Here is a 17771-nt window from a genome sequence, read left to right on the forward strand (position 1 = left end):
CCCAAAACACAGAAAAGCACTAATCAGCCATGGAGGAGTCAGCTAGTCCCTGGATGTCACCCCTCAACCGTCTTCAGCTCTAATTAAGCCTTGAGGAGGTTTAGAAGAAGGAAGTGAAAGTGAGAGAGAGAGAGAGAGAGAGAGAGAGAGAGAGAGAGAGAGAGAGAGAGAGAGAGAGAGAGAGAGAGAGAGAGAGAGAGAGAGAGAGAGAGAGAGAGAGGTCTTGACATGGTGGATGTGAAAAGTTACCTTATTATTACGGAACATCATATTGCCCGATAAGCACTGCTCCTGGCTGGTATAGGCTGACTCGGCAGTCTGAGCGGCACGCTGGCAGCAGGCTTCTGGCACCACATGATTTTGGTTCATCATCCTGAACATGCTTTCCTTAAAATCCTCTGGGCTGTTGACCCCACAGCAGTCAAACTGAGAGGATGGAGAAGAAGAAGAAGCCGTTATTGTTAAGCGCCCGTTTGCGCACTGGCCTGTGGTCCACAGTGTGCGTGTGGCAATCCAGCATGAATATTGACCTAAATGTCTCGGATTTATCTATAAAATATAGCCCTGGCTGTTAACCTTAACGTTTCCACAGACTGTGGAAAGGGTGAGTCGGTAAAAGCTGCATTACGTCAGCTCTCTGCCATGTGTGCGGTGGTCTTACTGTAGTCATGATGGCGTTCCATGTGGAGGTGAAGACGTCGCTGTTATTGTAGCCCTGATAATGTTTCTTCAGCTCTTTGGTGAAGTACTCTCTGGTCAGCTAAAGCGAAGGCGTACATGTTAGCGTCACACAGATAACATCGGTTACTTCGGATGATTTCACTGAATTCTGGGTTGGGCTGAGTGTCATTTATATTAGGGAAATGCGCTAACTTAACACATTAAAGTCTTCTCAGGGAAATCTGGTGGTGCTACGGCAAAATCTAGTGGTGTGGAGTTACAAAAAAGTGATCTCACCAGCAATCTGCTCCTCATATGTGTTTGGGGCTACAGACTCGAGGCTAGATTAAGCTAAATCTTTGTGGTCACACGCATAATGAGTAATGTACCAAACAGGTTTTGACATGGAGAATTAGAGTGCATCTCTGGTTGCTGAATAGAATTTGATCCCAATTTTTAACTGTGCATCACAAGCACAACATTGTTATAGGAATGCAATGCTATAAATACAAACACTTATGCAATACCTGAACACAGTCAAAAGAAATTTTCAGAATCATGATTTAAATTAGCAGCTGTCAGGTCCGGAAGTACAAAAAGTAAGAATCTGAGCCCTTGCGTTTTGACACTCAGCCCAACTGCAGACTTGTGATCAAAGGTGGGGTGAACTTTTTAAGAAACTTACATGCTCCCGGAATATGAAGGCTAGGATGGCAGCAGCCAGCTCTGCTAAGAAGATCAGGAGGATGAGCATGAAGAACTGCAGTAAGACAAAAGGAAAAAGGAAAGGGTCAGAAAGAGTATGACAAGGTAGATGAGAGTGAAGACAAAAAAGTGCATGTTCATGTGTTTAAAAAAGAAAAAGAAAGGAAAGTGAAAAATCGCATTTTGGTGGTGCTCACTTCACTCAGCACAAAGACAACATACAAAGGCATTTTGCTCTTTTGGCTTTCTGTTTCAAGACTGACAGAGAGAATAATCAACACACACACACACACACACACACACACACGAGCGGTAACACAGCTATGTTTCGACTTTGTCAGCCAACTCACAAAGAGGAGCAGACACTTGTTTTCACGGATGGCTCCACAGCAGCCCAGGAAGCCGAGGAGAAAGAGCATGCCTCCCATACCAAGGATGATGTAGACACCGGTGAATAGCAGGGGGTTGGTTGCTACGATTTCCCTAAACCCTGTGGGGTCCACCAGTACCCACACTCCCACTCCAAGGAGGAAAGAGCCCCCCAGCTGATAACGACAAAAGGGAAAGAGTACATTACTTAGACAAAATAGAAATCGACAATTCAGAAGATATAGTAGCTTTGTATCCCCAGCAACTCAAAAGATTCAACCAGAGGTCATACGGTGACTTTTTTTCTCCACTGTTAGCTATGCAAATACCACGGAGGTTGGAGGTAAAGCTAAAATAAAAGGCTGGGTATCTGCAGAACCACAGTACCTCAGTGGGGGTAAGGGTGGATAAATCTACCCCCTTGAACTTCTCCTCCCAGCCTCCCCACCTGCTAAAGAAATGCAATGAGCTTCCATCCTTTCCCATCCTCCCTTTAATAAAATCCTCTCTGCAGCCACTGTGGGGTGACTCATGTGATTAAGAAAAGAAGATATTGAGTCAGGGGGAATAGATCTGAGCTTCCAACATTTTTACCCCAATCCCCTTCTTCCTGTCACCTGGGGTTTGTGCAAATGATAGCCACTCTGTGGTACGAGGAGAAGAAGCAGCCATTTTCAAGGCACTGGGCTTTAAAAGAAATGCTGCCGAGTTACACGAGTGTGAAACGGCCTTAGATAGACACACTTTAAAAAAAAAAAAAAAAAAAGCTGTGAAAAGTAGTTGTTACAGTGATGCCGACAGTCAAGTTCATTCTTTGCTCTGCTGGTTGCATTATTACCCCAGCCTTGAGCAACCTCATCTAAACAGAGACTCTAAATGGTTTGGTTGTGCTTAATAAAGCAGGAAAAGAGACAAACCTTCTTACTCTGACCCTCCCCCGCTTTACGGCTTCAGACTAACAGGATTACCCTTGATTGTCTGATCAAGACCGATAAACTCAGGTGCCAGTCACAAACTCCACATGGCACAATGTGCCTCAGATGTGTGTCAGCACACTAAAATTTAATCAAAAGAGAATTTGATAGAATCAAGATTGCCTCATCTAATGAAATGCAAATGTGGCTCCATTAGTCAGTCAGGCGGGGAGCACGCAGAAGCCCTTCTTAAATCATTAGATTGACACAAACTTCAGAGACGGCCATTTTAAGTGTCTTTGAGAAAGAGATGAAGAAAAAAAAATACTCACAAAGATGAGGAAATTGAAGACAAACATGAGGTACTTGATGCAGCTGAGACAGTCCCCCTCCATGGTTGTCCCCCGTGCTGAAGCCTCTCCCTGCCCCTGAAAGAAAAAACATTAAACACAACATAAAACGTGCCACTTAATGACTCCTGCCAAATGCTCACAGTATTCCCCACTTTCCTGCACCCTGGATAAGCATTACGCTGAAACTGCCAAGAAAAGGATGCTCTGCCAGAACCTGCTCACATTCTTAATGAGTTCTGTCAGTCAAACACACAGCACACACACGCACGCCTGTCAGCTGATTTGGTCCAATTTCAGATGAAAATCCTCATATTATCCCTTTAGGTGCATTGTCCCCAGCTATAGTCCTGGAAATCCCCAAGCAACTACGAGATTAGGCAGCACAATGTCAACCTATCTGACACATCTCATTTTAGCGTGCTCTCAAACTTAACCGCCTGTCAGCTCCTCCTGTCTCCGGAAAAATGGCAACCCTATGTTAGTGCGACTGGAGGGGACGTCCATCTCTGAAGCATTTTAAGGAAATGAGTCCTGACTGGGGTTCCATGTTCATTAACCGACAAGAGATGGCCTTTGCTATGGAACTTCTTCTTCTTCTTAATGTAATGAGAGGCCTTGTGCTCCCATCAGCCACCCCTCCATCTGACACAAACACACTTTGCTTGATGAAGACCCATCCTAGAAGCACTCCTGGTTAATGAAGAACACCTCTCCTGCATTAGCAGACAACACTGGGGCGGCAGTGTGTGTGTGGGGTGGGGTGTCTAAGAATCCATGGCCCAGTACACCTAAAAATGCAGCGTGCCCTCGCTGAAGCAAATGTTTAACCTTTCAAGCTGCAGATGAAAAGATTTCTCCCTCAGCCTTTGTGAGCTGGGGACTAGGGCTGTGCGATATGACCAAAATCTCATATCTCAATATAAGACATTTATCATCCGATAATGATATAAATCACAAAACTTTAACATTTTCTGTAAATTCTGTGAATCTCGGGCAGCTCGACTTGAGTGAAGTGTTTCCAGCTGGGCGTCGTGTACCTGGAGTCGAGTGTTTTAACCGATGCATGAAACGATACATTTTTAGACATAAGTTGTAACAGCCGCCGTTTCTTTGTGAGTATTTATTACACGGCGTGCTGCGGGGAAAAGCCTGTTCTAACGTTTGAGTCTAATGTTTATTTTTTAGCACCTGACGGCTCTTTTTTTGCTTCCCAACAGTAAGCACTCCACATAGTCTTTCACGTGGGTAAGTTTATTTTGAAAAGTCTCAACAGGATCTTGAGCTTTACTGTGAAAGGTTTATGCGGAAAATAAACAAGCGGACATGCGATGGTTTTACCGTCGTTGTTGCTAACGACAACGCATAAAAACAGGAGCTTGTCTGTCTGTAGTGTGGTTATATTAAATATAAGAGAAAGAAAGAGCTTTAAGAAATTAATATAACCACTACAGTGACCATCAAAACAATGAAAAAATATTGCCGTAAACTGTTTATTTTGCGACACCACGAAACAAACGATAGTGTAAAATGAAACGATAGACGTTTTTATATCGTCATCCGATATATATCGTTATATCGAACAGCCCTACTGGGGACTGTGTAAGGATTCATATCTACATATTCTGCACAAACTGAAATGAAAACAATCTGTGGGGCAGCTGTAATTGCAGTCTCAGTGAAGGAAGAAAATTTATTATTTGGCAGAAATGAATTGGCACTCTTTGCTTTGTACTTTCTGATTATTAATTTGCTCTCCCATAGTGATAGCCAGGATTGAGGCTGGCTAACAAGCGGATTAAAAAATGATTCTCAGAGGAATTGTAAATAGGTTTACACAGCTACACACTACACCTGCAAATTGAAAAAAAGAAAATGTTTAAATGCCTTCTTCGCACTTCTTTTATCCGTACTTGCAGAACATCCATCAGCTGTAATTTCATAACGTGTAGGCAAGGCTTTCCTTTGCTTGATGTGATGTCAAAGGACTCCTCTGGGTGATCTCTCTCTGCTTCTCCGAGGCAGGAGTGAAACCTCTGTTGTGATCAACACCGGGCTTGATTCCCGTCCATCTTTGAAGACCCTCTGCGGTCGCTCAAATCTCATTCCGCCTTGACCCTTTCATCCCTGTGCTGCACACAGCAGACTCACGAATGTTGGCTTTCAGGTATGATAAATCATAGCCCAGCACAAAGCCCTGCCTAGGCACAAGCAGTTTTGAGCTGCTGGAGCAATTATTTCCCACAGAAGAAAAGGAAGCGTGTGAATAATTAAGGCAGAACTGATATCTTTTTCTAATCTGTTTTTCTATTATTACAGCGCACTAACACTGGTTTGTTTTTCATTCTGCGAGCCTCATGAAAAGCTTTTTTTTTTTTCTTCCCCCCATTGCATTGTTAACTCGCATAAGTTGCCGTGACAATAAAATTAAACAGTACTAAAGATATGACGGCATTCTTTGTCTGCTGTGAGAAGAAGCTACCCTATAAAGAGAACTTTTCCTCTCCTCACCAGCCAGAGGGCTTATGCTTCTGTTTGTTCCCCTTTACCGCTTTCCTCTTTGGACCCAGGAAATTGATTTAGACCTATGGTTAAACACTTTCTGTAAATCATAATAATATGCTTAGGTATTGATTACCGTTCTAGTGGTACTCTGAGAGCAACCAACAGATTCATTGTCTGAGATGGGTTTTAATTAACCCCTCCCTTTCCTAAGCCCCAGAAAGGTCTAATGAGGGCACAGGAGGTCTTAACTGAGATTTGCATACATTACAGTCTCATAGAAAAGCATCAGAAAAGGTCCATTCCTATCCCTCCAGCTCTAGCCTGTCAATTCTGGGCCCTTGTGAAGGGTGCAAACTGTATTTATTGAGGCAGGGGATGAAGAGGTTGAATGAATAGGAGGGGAGGAGGAGGAGGAGGAAGGGGCCGGCTGGAAAACCTCTCAGGGCACAGCTCACTTCTTATTCTCTAAACAAAATGTCCGATTTCTTTTCCAGCTTCACCCTTTTGCTCTTTGCTCCCATTTCAGGGTCAAGCTGACTGTCAGATCTGGAGCCAATTTTCTTCTGTGCATTAAAATGCATTGAATATTTAAGAATAAAATGGGTTATAGTGTAAGGGCCCAGACAGGCTCCAAATAACAAGCCTATGGTTGAAAAGCAGCATGGTATAAATCAAAGTGCCACTGAGACCCCGGAGAAAGTGCAGAGTAAACAAACCGGTCTTTCCCATGACTCCTGTGGGATCGCAGATCCTCATCGATCACTGGCCAGTCGCAGAGATCAGACCACTAAGGCTTTCTCTGAATATTCTGCAGTGTATATGATGTAGACAAGGAAAAACATGGTTCACACCCCAGGAGCTGCAGGCTTATATCACTTTTGAAAAATTGCTACTAGGTTAAAGGCTGGTCCTCCTCAGGTGTGCCGCTGAGCAATGCTAGTGATGTGTTGAGATAACACGCTGTACTGGCTAAAATCTATTATAAATAAACATGCCACACATGCACACACAAAAACAGTGAGGAGTACTGCACTGCTACAACTACACAATGTGCTGGATTTTTTCTTTAAACGTGCAGGAAATACTGTATGTCCTCAATCTGACAAGCTAAGCGACAGTCTTCGCCCCGAGGTATCCAGCAAATGCCAAATCTGTCTCCATCTCCTGTAACTGACATCATAAAATGTCATGCGGCGCTAAGAACCCATTGTTTACTCCTGGTGAAAACTGATCCACAGTCAGCTTAGGCTGTGGAAATTGGCACAGATGAGTTTGATGGTGAATTGATGTGAACTGATCCTAAAAACATCAACCTCACACTACCAAAAGAAGCAAGAGCTCTCTAATGAGGACAAACTGATCCGACCTATATTCGTCTCAATGGAAGCGTGAGGAATAGACCTTTTCTTTTTTTTCCATTCCTAACTCATAAAACCAGAAGTCTGTTCAGTCGGCACCTACACGATCAACCATTATGGTGGTGTCAACCCGCTGTAATTAAAAGATAAGGAAGACACAGACTAGATTGAAAGTACTCCACATATAAATAGCACACCCGTGGGTGATTCTCCTTGAAGATGTCACTTTCAGCAGGATTAATGAAACCAGTCCATATTCCCTTGCTCCCCCAGCCGCTGCCCTGGACAAAAGGATCAGAATTACAAGGACACTGTGTCTGCTCCTCGTCAAACTGTCGCCATCCTCCACCCTCACATAACCAGCAAGTTCACTTCATCTTGAGCATGATCCTGCATTAAAAACAATCATTAATACTGAAATCCTCTCGAGATTTTATGGCTTGTATCTTGACCCCTTTAAATATCATTGACCCTCTAAGTGATCACCTGTAATTGAACCCTGGGGAGGACACATTCGTTCCCAGGCTCCCCGATGCAGCTGGAGCAGGTGTGTTTTGTCATCAACTGCATGCCAGTCTAAGCTCTCCGTGCATGCGCTAATACCCTCCGACAATGACACTAGGGGACCACACACATGCCACATCAGCCTTTATCTCAATTAAAAACCCATTTTCATATTTCTCCATGACTTCCTAGATCAGCCACAGCAAGTAAACACCCCCAAATCCGAATAAAGACAGGCTCCTCTGGCAATGAAATGGGTTCCCGTGAGGCGCACCAAGTCCTTAATGAACCTCCAATTAGGAGAGAATGAGCCCTGGGCTCTGCTGTCACACGGAGGAGCTTTGAAGTGCACTGAATGCTAAACAGCAATAGCACTGTATACTTTAGAGGGCATACAGTTTTCAGACAACAGCAAACAACCACACGGAGAAAGTGTACAAAAGTAGCTCAAAGGCAGCTCGCAGTGTGTGCGTGTGTGGGTGTAGCTCTCACACAGAGAGGAGTGCAGACACTGAGCCGGGCAAGCTAAAGCAAAGGTCCTAATGCTGGTTATATGCTCAGGTAGATATTTTAACTTGTCTTTCCTCAGGCAAGTTTAGCTTAATGAGTTTTCAGAGTACACACAGAATATCATCAGCTTCTGCACATTACAGGGAATGCTAGTTTACTCCCCTCCAAAAGTGGACAGTTTATGATGAATTGGTTCAGTCGTGCAAAACCCTTTATAATTTCATTCAACTCGTGCTGGGACTACAAAAGAGTTATACTCCAGCACTGTAACTGGTGCAAAAAGGCTACTTTTGTATTTTTCATGGTTTTTTTTGTTCATTTTTTTTATTTTTGGTTTTCAGTTCACTTTAATTCCATTACGTTTCCAGAGTAGGGTTCTCTCATTTTGGTTTAGTTTTTATGCAAAAAAACACCCCAAAAACCTACTCAATTTTTTTTTTACAACATGCCTCATTCACCCATATTTAAACAAGCCCCCTTTTTTCTTCCCCCTATCTAACATTCACGCACACTCAAACTCCGATTAACGCATCAGAGAGCAACTCTGGGTTCAACATCTTGCCCAAGGATAATTTGGCATGCAGGCTGTAGCAGCCAAGGATTGAACCACCAATATTTCAATTAGTAGGTGACCTGCTCTACCTCCTGAGCCACAGCCACTCAGAGGCATAAAAGTTCAGAATAGGTACAAAATCATTATTAAGACAATGAACTAAAAGACTACATACACACACAATATGCATTTCAATCAGTTAATTTTCATCTAAAATCAAATTCTTCTATTTTTCCAGTTCAGATTTCAGTTCCTAGCCTACTCAGTTTGAAATGACACTATGTGAACCCCAGAAGGAAGCAGTCCTCTGACCGGCAGCTGACACACTCCTGAAAACCAGGCTGATTAACAAGAGGAAAACTCCCAGAATGAACACTAAGAAACAGACTGACCATGTGTTGTCAACACTGCTGCAGGCTACATTCCTGACATCCCAACTGGGCACACATCCAGCTGTTAGTTCAGTAGTAACAGTTGCTCCGAGTCCTACAGCGAAATAGACTCTCCAGCTCCTTAGATTAGAATTACTGGACGGGGGAGGGGGAAGAGCGCTAATAACTTCTCGATAGTTATCTTAAGCAGAGGACATGTGATTGAGTGATGAGCAGATTTTGACTTCTATTGAACCCTGCTGTGTGTGAGATCCTCCTTCGCTCATAGCAGAGGCTTTCACTTAATCGTCTCGGCACCTCTATCTGGCTGAGCGAAGATACAAACTGGCTGCGTGAGGATGGATCGATACCAGGCCCGGGCACATGGTCAATGATGCATTGATCCCCTAGAGCTCCAATGCTTAGTCCACTGGTTGTCTGGTAGTGAGGGCATGTGGTAACAGCACACAATGAACACATAAACACTTCGGCGCTGCCGGCTGTTAGGACTCGGCTAAGGCTTTTCCCACGTTTTTAGAGAATGACACATTGCCTTTGGGGCTTTCCACAAAAATGAGTTATAACTCAATTCAAAACTAAATGGTCTAAAATTACTGAGCGAACAACCGAGGGAATTATATCACTGCACTGTCTACTTCTGTGGGTTATTCCACAAGTTTCTCAGTCTCCTTCTTATATATCGGAGTCACAGGGAGAAGAATCGATATCAGTTCCGCGCTTAACAAAAACTTGGAAAAATCCAGTCAATAATTTCACCAGCACTCCCCTGACCACCATTTGACCCTCAGGCAAGAAACAATTAAAATGAGTCTTTTCTTAACACTGAATATTGTTTTAAACGCCACTGAATACGAGGTTGTTGTCTCTGTCGGATATCCATATCATCACAGATGGCCTTTGCAGAAGTAAACAATGGACTATTTCAGGAAAGACAACACTTTTAGCCTCAGGGCACTAAACAAGAACAGGACACTGGGGAAAAAAAAGACAAAGGAACACAAAATACACGCAAGTCACCAAACATCACTAAATCCAGGCTGAAAAACCCCAAAAACAAAACCATGAAAAATTAAAAATCTTATTTCTTAAGCAAACGATACACATCTTTCAAAACAGAAGGATTTCCTAAATCACGTGCTGGAATATTTCCAAAAAAAGACTCTGGTCTCTACGGCAACCCGGATATGGGGTGAGAGTGGCCTTTGTCTGCAGAGGACTGTTTGGCATCTCCACTTAGCTCGAGTTCCTGTTCGAAAACAAAGGGGAGCAGAGCAGAGCACTTTACAACAGGGGGGACAGCTTGGCCAGCCATTTGTCTAATGAGCAATCACTCACACCCTGTTGCAAGGCCATATGCTAGTTTGAATACAGCTAGTTCCCCCGTGTGGAAAGCCTAAAAGCTGTTTTATCACTTACTGATGATTCTTGTGTGTGGCGTGCACACACAAATATCACGCACTTGGCGAAAGTTCAACAAAATGAAAAAGAAAAATAGCAAAAAAACCAAACCAAAAAACAACAGTGTAACCTACTTTGTGTTACAGGCTGGGGTTTCAGTGCAATGCAAAGATCAAAACAAAGCCTTGAGGATAAAGCATGTGAACGTTTGTGTTTTTGTGGAAGCCGCAGGCATACTGTATATTTGAGGCCCCACTGCAAAACAAGTTGATGTAAGTAAACCAAAAGCGTGTTAGCAATACTTAATGTATCAGAGAAATTAAAAGATTATTCCAGTTTGTTTGGATCTCGGTGGATCACGATTTTGTCTTTAAATACTGAACTGTAAAGGAGGAGCTAAAGCTCGCCTTTCATTCCAGGGTGGATAAGAACTAGATTAATGTTTGTGGTGAGATTGTTGAAAATGAGCTTTTAATTCCACCACATTTCCTTATTTAAAAAAAAAAATCCTCAAGTGAAAGCTCAAATCAGACCTCAGATGGCATCACATAATAACTATAAGGATCGAGCAAACATCACAGAGATTATTGGAAGCAGAAACTCAACTAGAAAATTAAACTAGCTTTAAACACACCTTACATTTTGATTAAACTAACTGAAAGTTTAAAAACCAGACTTCAGGGAAAGAAACTCCGAAATAATAGAGAAGCAGAAGAAGACTATTTCATTTTAGAGCATTGTGCATGTATCCATCATTAAAGGTTTATACATTAAATGTCTTTAGACGTCGTCAGTTTTATCAGATTTGTTATGAGGTGGTACTAGTTTAGGTCCAGGGTGTCTACATGGCTGTGAGTCAGCTGCTTTCACAGGTAAAGTGTTTTTCTGCAGTTATTAAATCTTAAGACTGAGATGAGCAAAACCACTAAGGAAACTAATAGAGTTTAAACTTAGATAAGTCAGCTTAACTGTATGTGCATGGGTTGGTATATTGGTTTATACATGCATACTTTTCAGCATACAGGAAGATAAGGATTGTTGTTATTGCTGAAATTATTGTTACTATTAGCATTTATTTTGTCCCATCTTTTATTTGATCACTGGGGGAACATGATTGAACCCACTCAAACAGCAGATCTTCACACAATTTGCATTACACTCATTTTTATATCCCCACAATCCCCCTTTTCCATTCATTGTTTTCCTATTTGCGCTGTTCTTTTGAGTCTTCTATATCCTTGTCCTGGATTTGTCTCATTCAATTGCTGTCCTGTGGTAAAAGTAAAACTAAAGTTTAAAAAAAAAAAACTGAAAAGAAAAGAAACTCAAATATAAAGCTGGTTCAAGGTAAAACTGAAAGTGACCCCACCCAACAATGTTGAAATAAAAAAAAATAAATAAAAGAGGAAGACATGTTTATAAGTGAAACCAGGAAGCCAGTCTAGACTGGATGTTTAAATCTTATATCCTGGCTTGTATTTTTTTCCTCTTTTAAGTTTATTTATTAATATGAATGTTTGTTTCTTAGATCAATCAAACCAGCAGTTCCTCCACTATAAGGGAGTGACTCGAATGAGTGACAAAACGTTACTCCCACTGAAAACAACGCCCAGATGAACAAAATCCTCTTTCCTGAATTTCCTTAGCTGAACAACTGAGCATGCATCAAGGTGTGACTCCTCATATATAAAAGCTGAACTCTTCATATATGATTCTAAATCAAATTTAGGTCTTAAATCTTTGCAAATGAACCTCAGCTGTAACGGTCGAATCAGAATTCACATGACTCATCAGAGCAGAGTGCAGCAGAGCATCTCGTGGGCTAAAGCGGTCCTTTATATGCTCAATTTTACATAACATTATTTCCATGAAGCAGATTCACCATCCCACCCCTCTTTGCTGCAACTCCATATCCACACAAAGCTCTGTATACAGGTAGCAGCTACTGTGCCACAAAAAAGCCAATGTTAAAATCCTCTTCCTCATGAAAATCAAATTAGAGAACATATTTTCTGGCACCTACGGCACAGAAGACTTACAAATGAAACCGTTACTGCTGGTTTCTATGGTCCTCTTGTTTACATCTATAAAATAACATTTGAATAGTTTTTGCTGCACATACAGGTCAGTTTAGAGTTCACTCTGAAATCTGTTACTCGTACTGTCCAGATTGGGCTGGAGTCAAACCTAAACTTTTGCTTGTGTTAAGTGAATGCGTTAACCACTACACTACAGAGCCACTATCACTCAAACCATTTTATACTATTAGTTAAAAAGCACCAGATTTGCTGTAGTCATCTCCTGAATAACACATCCTTGCCACTTACAAAAAACCTCTGCATCAGTGTTGGTATAACAGCAGAAGAAGTCGAAAGAGGAAGCAAAGCGATCAGAGATTTCTTCAAAGTTTTCTCCCAAGTGTTTGATCTTTTCAAGCTGCTGCATGGCGGTAAAGACCAATACAATCACACCCTTCCATCTTAAACCCAACCATGCCGGCTGCACATCAGCTCACAAAAAAAATCAAACAGCTATGGTGCCACTTTTGGCACATGCCGCCATCCGCAAGGGCAATAATACGAAAACCATAAAAGGACCGTTAGATTTGCAGTCCGATCATAGCCATAGAGAAGTTCAAAGGTGGTAATGATCTTGCAACCAAAGATAGCTTGGGAAAATTCCAAGATGGTCATAGCATGGAAAGAAAGAAAGAGCAGGAGTTGCAACTGTGAGTGTCATAGCCTCCAGTTCAGCAGCCATTATCACTGCACAGTCTACATCCAACAAACCTGATGTCATTGCCAGGTTTATTAGATTCATGCACAGTGTGGCTTGACCATAAGGCGCCTGAAGGGCACCCAACAAGTGACTGCTTGAGCATTAACACACACGTTGCATTAAACTAAAATGAAAAGTTTAAAATCAATACTTATGTAACTGAAAACAGCTCGACTTTGCTCATGATCTTACATGTCACTTGCACATGTAGCACATATTATTTGCTTCACTGGATGCTTTTTATGCTTCCATGTATGACTGACTGCAGCTGATGTGTCTGGGTCTAACATCCCCTTTAACCTTTCAATCCATACGTGTCTGCTGCTCTGCTGTGTCTGGAATACTAATGCTACAAATGCCAATGCAAATCAGGGACTAACAAAGACCAGTGCAAGACTGCTATGATAGCAAAGGGACAAAAGCATGTCTGCCTCTTTGCAGGACCGGCTTCACACACACACTGGTTCTTGCTCTAGCACTGTGCCTCCTGTCGGCGATAACAATGGTTTTGCGCCTGTGCTGTCAGCATCTTACTGAAAAGAGTCTGTCAACAACCTCTTTATGCAGCGCCTCTCAAACAATTTTAAGTGTGTTGAAGTGGAATTATTGTTGGATTTGCTAGAAATTATTCATGAAAACACCCCCACGTTCCAGACATATACTGAGGAGAATGTAAAGGAAATGTGTTTAACACATAAATATAAGGTGAAAATGAAAAACTGCGTGTGTGCCGCTTTAGCAGATAAAACACTACCGTACCATGTGTATCTGCTTGTTCCTCGTCTTCGTTCAGGTGAAGCTGATGACTTCTCTCGCTTTTCTCTCCTCTCCTGTTTTCATGGGCTGTTGGAGAGAAGCACAGCAGAAGGAGCACAGGTCAAGACTGAGGTAATGAGATGAATGAACAGTGAAGCAGCGGCGAAGAGAAAGAAAAGTGGTACATTTGTCTTGGTGCACGTAAGTCATCTGAGCAGAGTAAAAGCGAGAGCTTGGAAAAAAAAAAAAAACAGAAAAAACACAGAAAATAAAATTCTAGGACACTTAAAATGACCGAGTTTGCATTTATTATGTATGAAGCGCTCGCTCCCCGCAGTGCTCCAATCTAGGACTGTAACAGTGTTTTCTCTGTGTGAATTTTTCCACTTCTCTGCTGGAAGGCAAAATTAAACAGGGACAGAACAGGAAAATGCACTGCCTTTAGTCGCAGCAACCCAGACCAAAGTTCTGGGCAGGTAAAATTTTAATATCTGCCTCGAGGTATTAGAAACATTGTATCTTCTCACTAATTAACTATCCTTTATTAGAAAACCCAACACACCACAATCTCCTCATGCAGTTTGCGACTTGACCTTGATGAGCATCTGAACTCATGCATTATTCACTGGAAGTAGAATACCTTGCTTTCTTACCGCACGTTGCTGGCTTTAACTGTCAGTGTAAGATACGTCTCCAGCCGAGTGTGTCTAATGAGCATAAATGCTTTAAACTTTTTCCTGTTTCTAAACTGCTTTGCCACAACTGTCTCCCAGCTGAAAATAACGATATCGCAATGAGAGCCAATTAAATTGCTGGTATTTCAGCCTCCATGTGCAAAAATAGTCAGCAGCACAGTTTTGACTGACAATACTTTGGAGCCAGTTTCAAAGCACTGGCACTGACAACTACCGCATCAAATATGGAGAGAGCTGCCTACGAAGACATGAACGGCAAGCGGCTGTTGCCACATTAGATGGTGAAATACAGGCAGGGTATTCTCATTCTGACAGAGGCTCGGGGATGGAGAATATCCCAAGAGTATTCTGGCTGATAGAGCCAGCCACATCATCCCGCAGACACACCATATTGCCAGCAGACATCAGATTCACCAGGACACAAAACCCAACTGACGTTGCCAGCCCCATATAGAATAGAAGGCGCTGATTACATCTGGAAAAGGCAATCAAAGGCTGACTGAGGAGAGTGGACAAATCTGAGAAGTGGGGAGATGCACTGGAATGATACACTCCCTTATCTAAGCACCCTGAACTCAGACAATACAAGGTACACGTGCTCGGGAAATCATTAACATCCTTACAGTGGATACGCATGCATGGGCAGCCTTGTTGAGTGAGTCTTATAGAAAATATTCACCATATGGTTTAGCTCAGAGATCCCCAGGTAATGCAACACTGTAATCCTTTTCAGTTTTGCAGCAGTTTATCACAAACAGCAGCATATATGTAAGTAACTCTCGTCATTACGGTTTGTAATCAGGTACAGAGTGGTCACATTTTACCATGAAGCCTGTTGCAGTGGCAGTCTCTTTTGAACCCCTGTTTAAAGAGCTATTAGCCGGTGAAGAGCAACAGTGTTGAGGGTCTGCATTATTTTTTGGTTTCCATGGAAACCCTTCCATGGGAAAGTGGAGCACCAATAGGATCGCAGAGCCTCAATGAATCGCTTATGGGGGGGTGCGAAGAGAGATCAGCGCAGGCGGCTGAGAAAGCACAACAATAGGACGAAACCTCGAGGGGAGGACTAGAAAGGCCAGGCCACTGAGGGTCCAACAAAGAGAACGAGTCAACACTAGAGAAAAGGTTTCATCTACATCCGCTCGATGACTTTCCTTTTAAAGGAAATCTCCCTTGCCAATTTGTTACTGACATTTAAGCGCCGAAGCACTGTGGGCAGTTTAAACATCAAGGCAGCCACTAATTGATTAGTCTGTGCTGTTATTTCAGGCTCTGACAATATTATTGCATCATCAACATCTATCTTGTGTGCAAGCCATCAGCACATGATAAATCACGTGCTTCAATACCACTCACAATAGAGATAGCAGGGGAAACTGTAGTATCATAATGCAGTAAGAATATACTCCTTATATAAACACTGCCCTCACCTTTCCAATGCAGGCATTTCTCATCCTTGAATAATACAGTCTAATATCCATGGCCATTCTGAGTGTCAGTGCTTACACAGATAACTGCTGAAAGGGAATTAGAACAAATTCATTTTAGTTGAAGCACCAGTACTTAGTGAGTACTTATGAACTATGGATATCAAGCTTCTATTCCCTCCTTTTTTTGTTGTTTTTTTAAAACAAAATTGATGATTTTTGTGTGCATAAGAACAAATGCCTTCAATAAAAATGCTCAAAAGCCTCCGTATGTTACTGCCATTTGTCGGCTTCTCTGTCTCTTGCATCATCTGTGATGCCAGATTGATTCTTTTAAACATGCAGAAACCTCAAGAACTGAACAATGAACCCACCACAAAGTGCCAAAATCTGCAGTTCCTCTAATCGGCACTTGAGGCCAATTTCAAAAGTGAGTCAAACCAGATGGAGTCCGCTGTTAAAATGCATCACTTTATAGAAGAAAAAGACACGTCTATAGCTTTGTACAAAGAAGCTTTTGGTCTCTATAACTAATACCCACCTTCATAAGAACTGTAAGGTGAGTTCATCTTTTCAATAACTCATCAAGTTGAAGCACAGCTCCCCCAGAAACTGCTGCTGCTGAATGAAACTCTCTTTGAAAGCATCCTCACAAACAGCATCAAGGTGCGGTGCAGAAGCTGCACAGCTGCTGAGCAGAAGGACCTACACTGTTGGTGAAGACTGCCTAGCATGTGGTAGGGTTGGAGCTATGACACCACAGAGATGTTTACACCAACCGTCTGAAGAAGGCCAACAGCCTCAATTCAGACACTTCCCTCTCCAGTCAGCCTCGATTTGAACTTCTGCCATCAGGCAAACAGATAGACAAACAAATTAATACAGTCCCACACAAGCTGAGCTTCCCCCGAGTTATGGCCTTCATCACCCCCACCCAACCCCCCCATACACTAGAACAACATGCACTGACAATAACTTTCAGGACTATCTTTGCACCCCCTATATAACCACTCCATCTTGAATAATAATCTATTTATGTTAATTTTTCCTGGTGAACATAGGAGAGATGGCAGTCTAAACATCGGTATACTTGTATAACAACAATAAAGTATTTTCGATTCCATTCAAACTTCACTAATGCTAAATGTTTGAGTTATTAGGGCTTGTCAGCTTTGAGTGGCACTGACAGCTGTAGCTGCCTGCGAGGCTTCACCACAGCTGAGTCACTGAACACAATCGACCACATTGATTTTTAATAATCTAACATTACACGCATGACTTTCTGTGCTCATCCAAGACACGTTGATTTAATAACATTTTTTCAAGCACAGGCCAATTTGCATGTTAGGCAGGAAACCTTTTGTGACATGTCAGAAGTCAGAGCACAGCACCCAGTTTGACCTGTGGCACTTCCTCTGAGGAAAGGAAGTAGAAAGGACAACAGTACAGGAATAGACAGTATTTCCATCTACACATTATAATGGGGTTTAACCTCAACTTCTCACTAGTGATGACAAAAAGCAAACCCCTGAGCTTTACAAGGAACTCCAAATTTGGAGATAATAACCTAAGGGGCGGTTTACGGCTTAAATCCAACTTTCATATAGACACTTAATCAAAGGAAAAATCTACAGCTCTGGATGTCATTCCTCCCTGGTGATCTTTCGCCATATACATCAAGCTCTAATATTACAGAAATGAGAAGGAGGCCACTTGCCGGCAGCTATATATCTCCTGAGCGTCCTCTTTAATGAGGGCAATGCTGAGGCAGAATTATCGCCTTACTCCATCTGGATTTATTGATCTAACAGTGCGAGTCAACTACCAGAGACAAAGATAAACCAGCACGATGGAGAAACAATCCCTGCACTGATCAGAGGGCATCCAACAGCTAATC

The 17771-nt window shown here is 42.3% G+C and overlaps 1 protein-coding gene across 1 annotated transcript in view; it reads right to left on the minus strand.

Annotated features, from left to right (window-relative positions):
* Positions 1 to 17771, minus strand: part of tspan18b (tetraspanin 18b) — a 35620-nt gene that overhangs the window by 1774 nt on the left and 16075 nt on the right. The window contains exons 2-7 of the mRNA XM_084933750.1: positions 13756 to 13839; positions 2981 to 3076; positions 1716 to 1910; positions 1346 to 1420; positions 662 to 760; positions 250 to 426 (exon numbers count right to left, since the gene is read on the minus strand). Coding sequence (XP_084789876.1) covers positions 250 to 426; positions 662 to 760; positions 1346 to 1420; positions 1716 to 1910; positions 2981 to 3076; positions 13756 to 13758 — 645 coding nt within the window. The 5' untranslated portion in view covers positions 13759 to 13839. The remainder of the gene's footprint in view (positions 1 to 249; positions 427 to 661; positions 761 to 1345; positions 1421 to 1715; positions 1911 to 2980; positions 3077 to 13755; positions 13840 to 17771) is intronic.

Source organism: Perissodus microlepis, chromosome 7 (assembly GCF_051167445.1).
Source record: "Perissodus microlepis isolate ML-2025 ecotype Zambia chromosome 7, ASM5116744v1, whole genome shotgun sequence".
NCBI lineage: Eukaryota > Metazoa > Chordata > Actinopteri > Cichliformes > Cichlidae > Perissodus > Perissodus microlepis.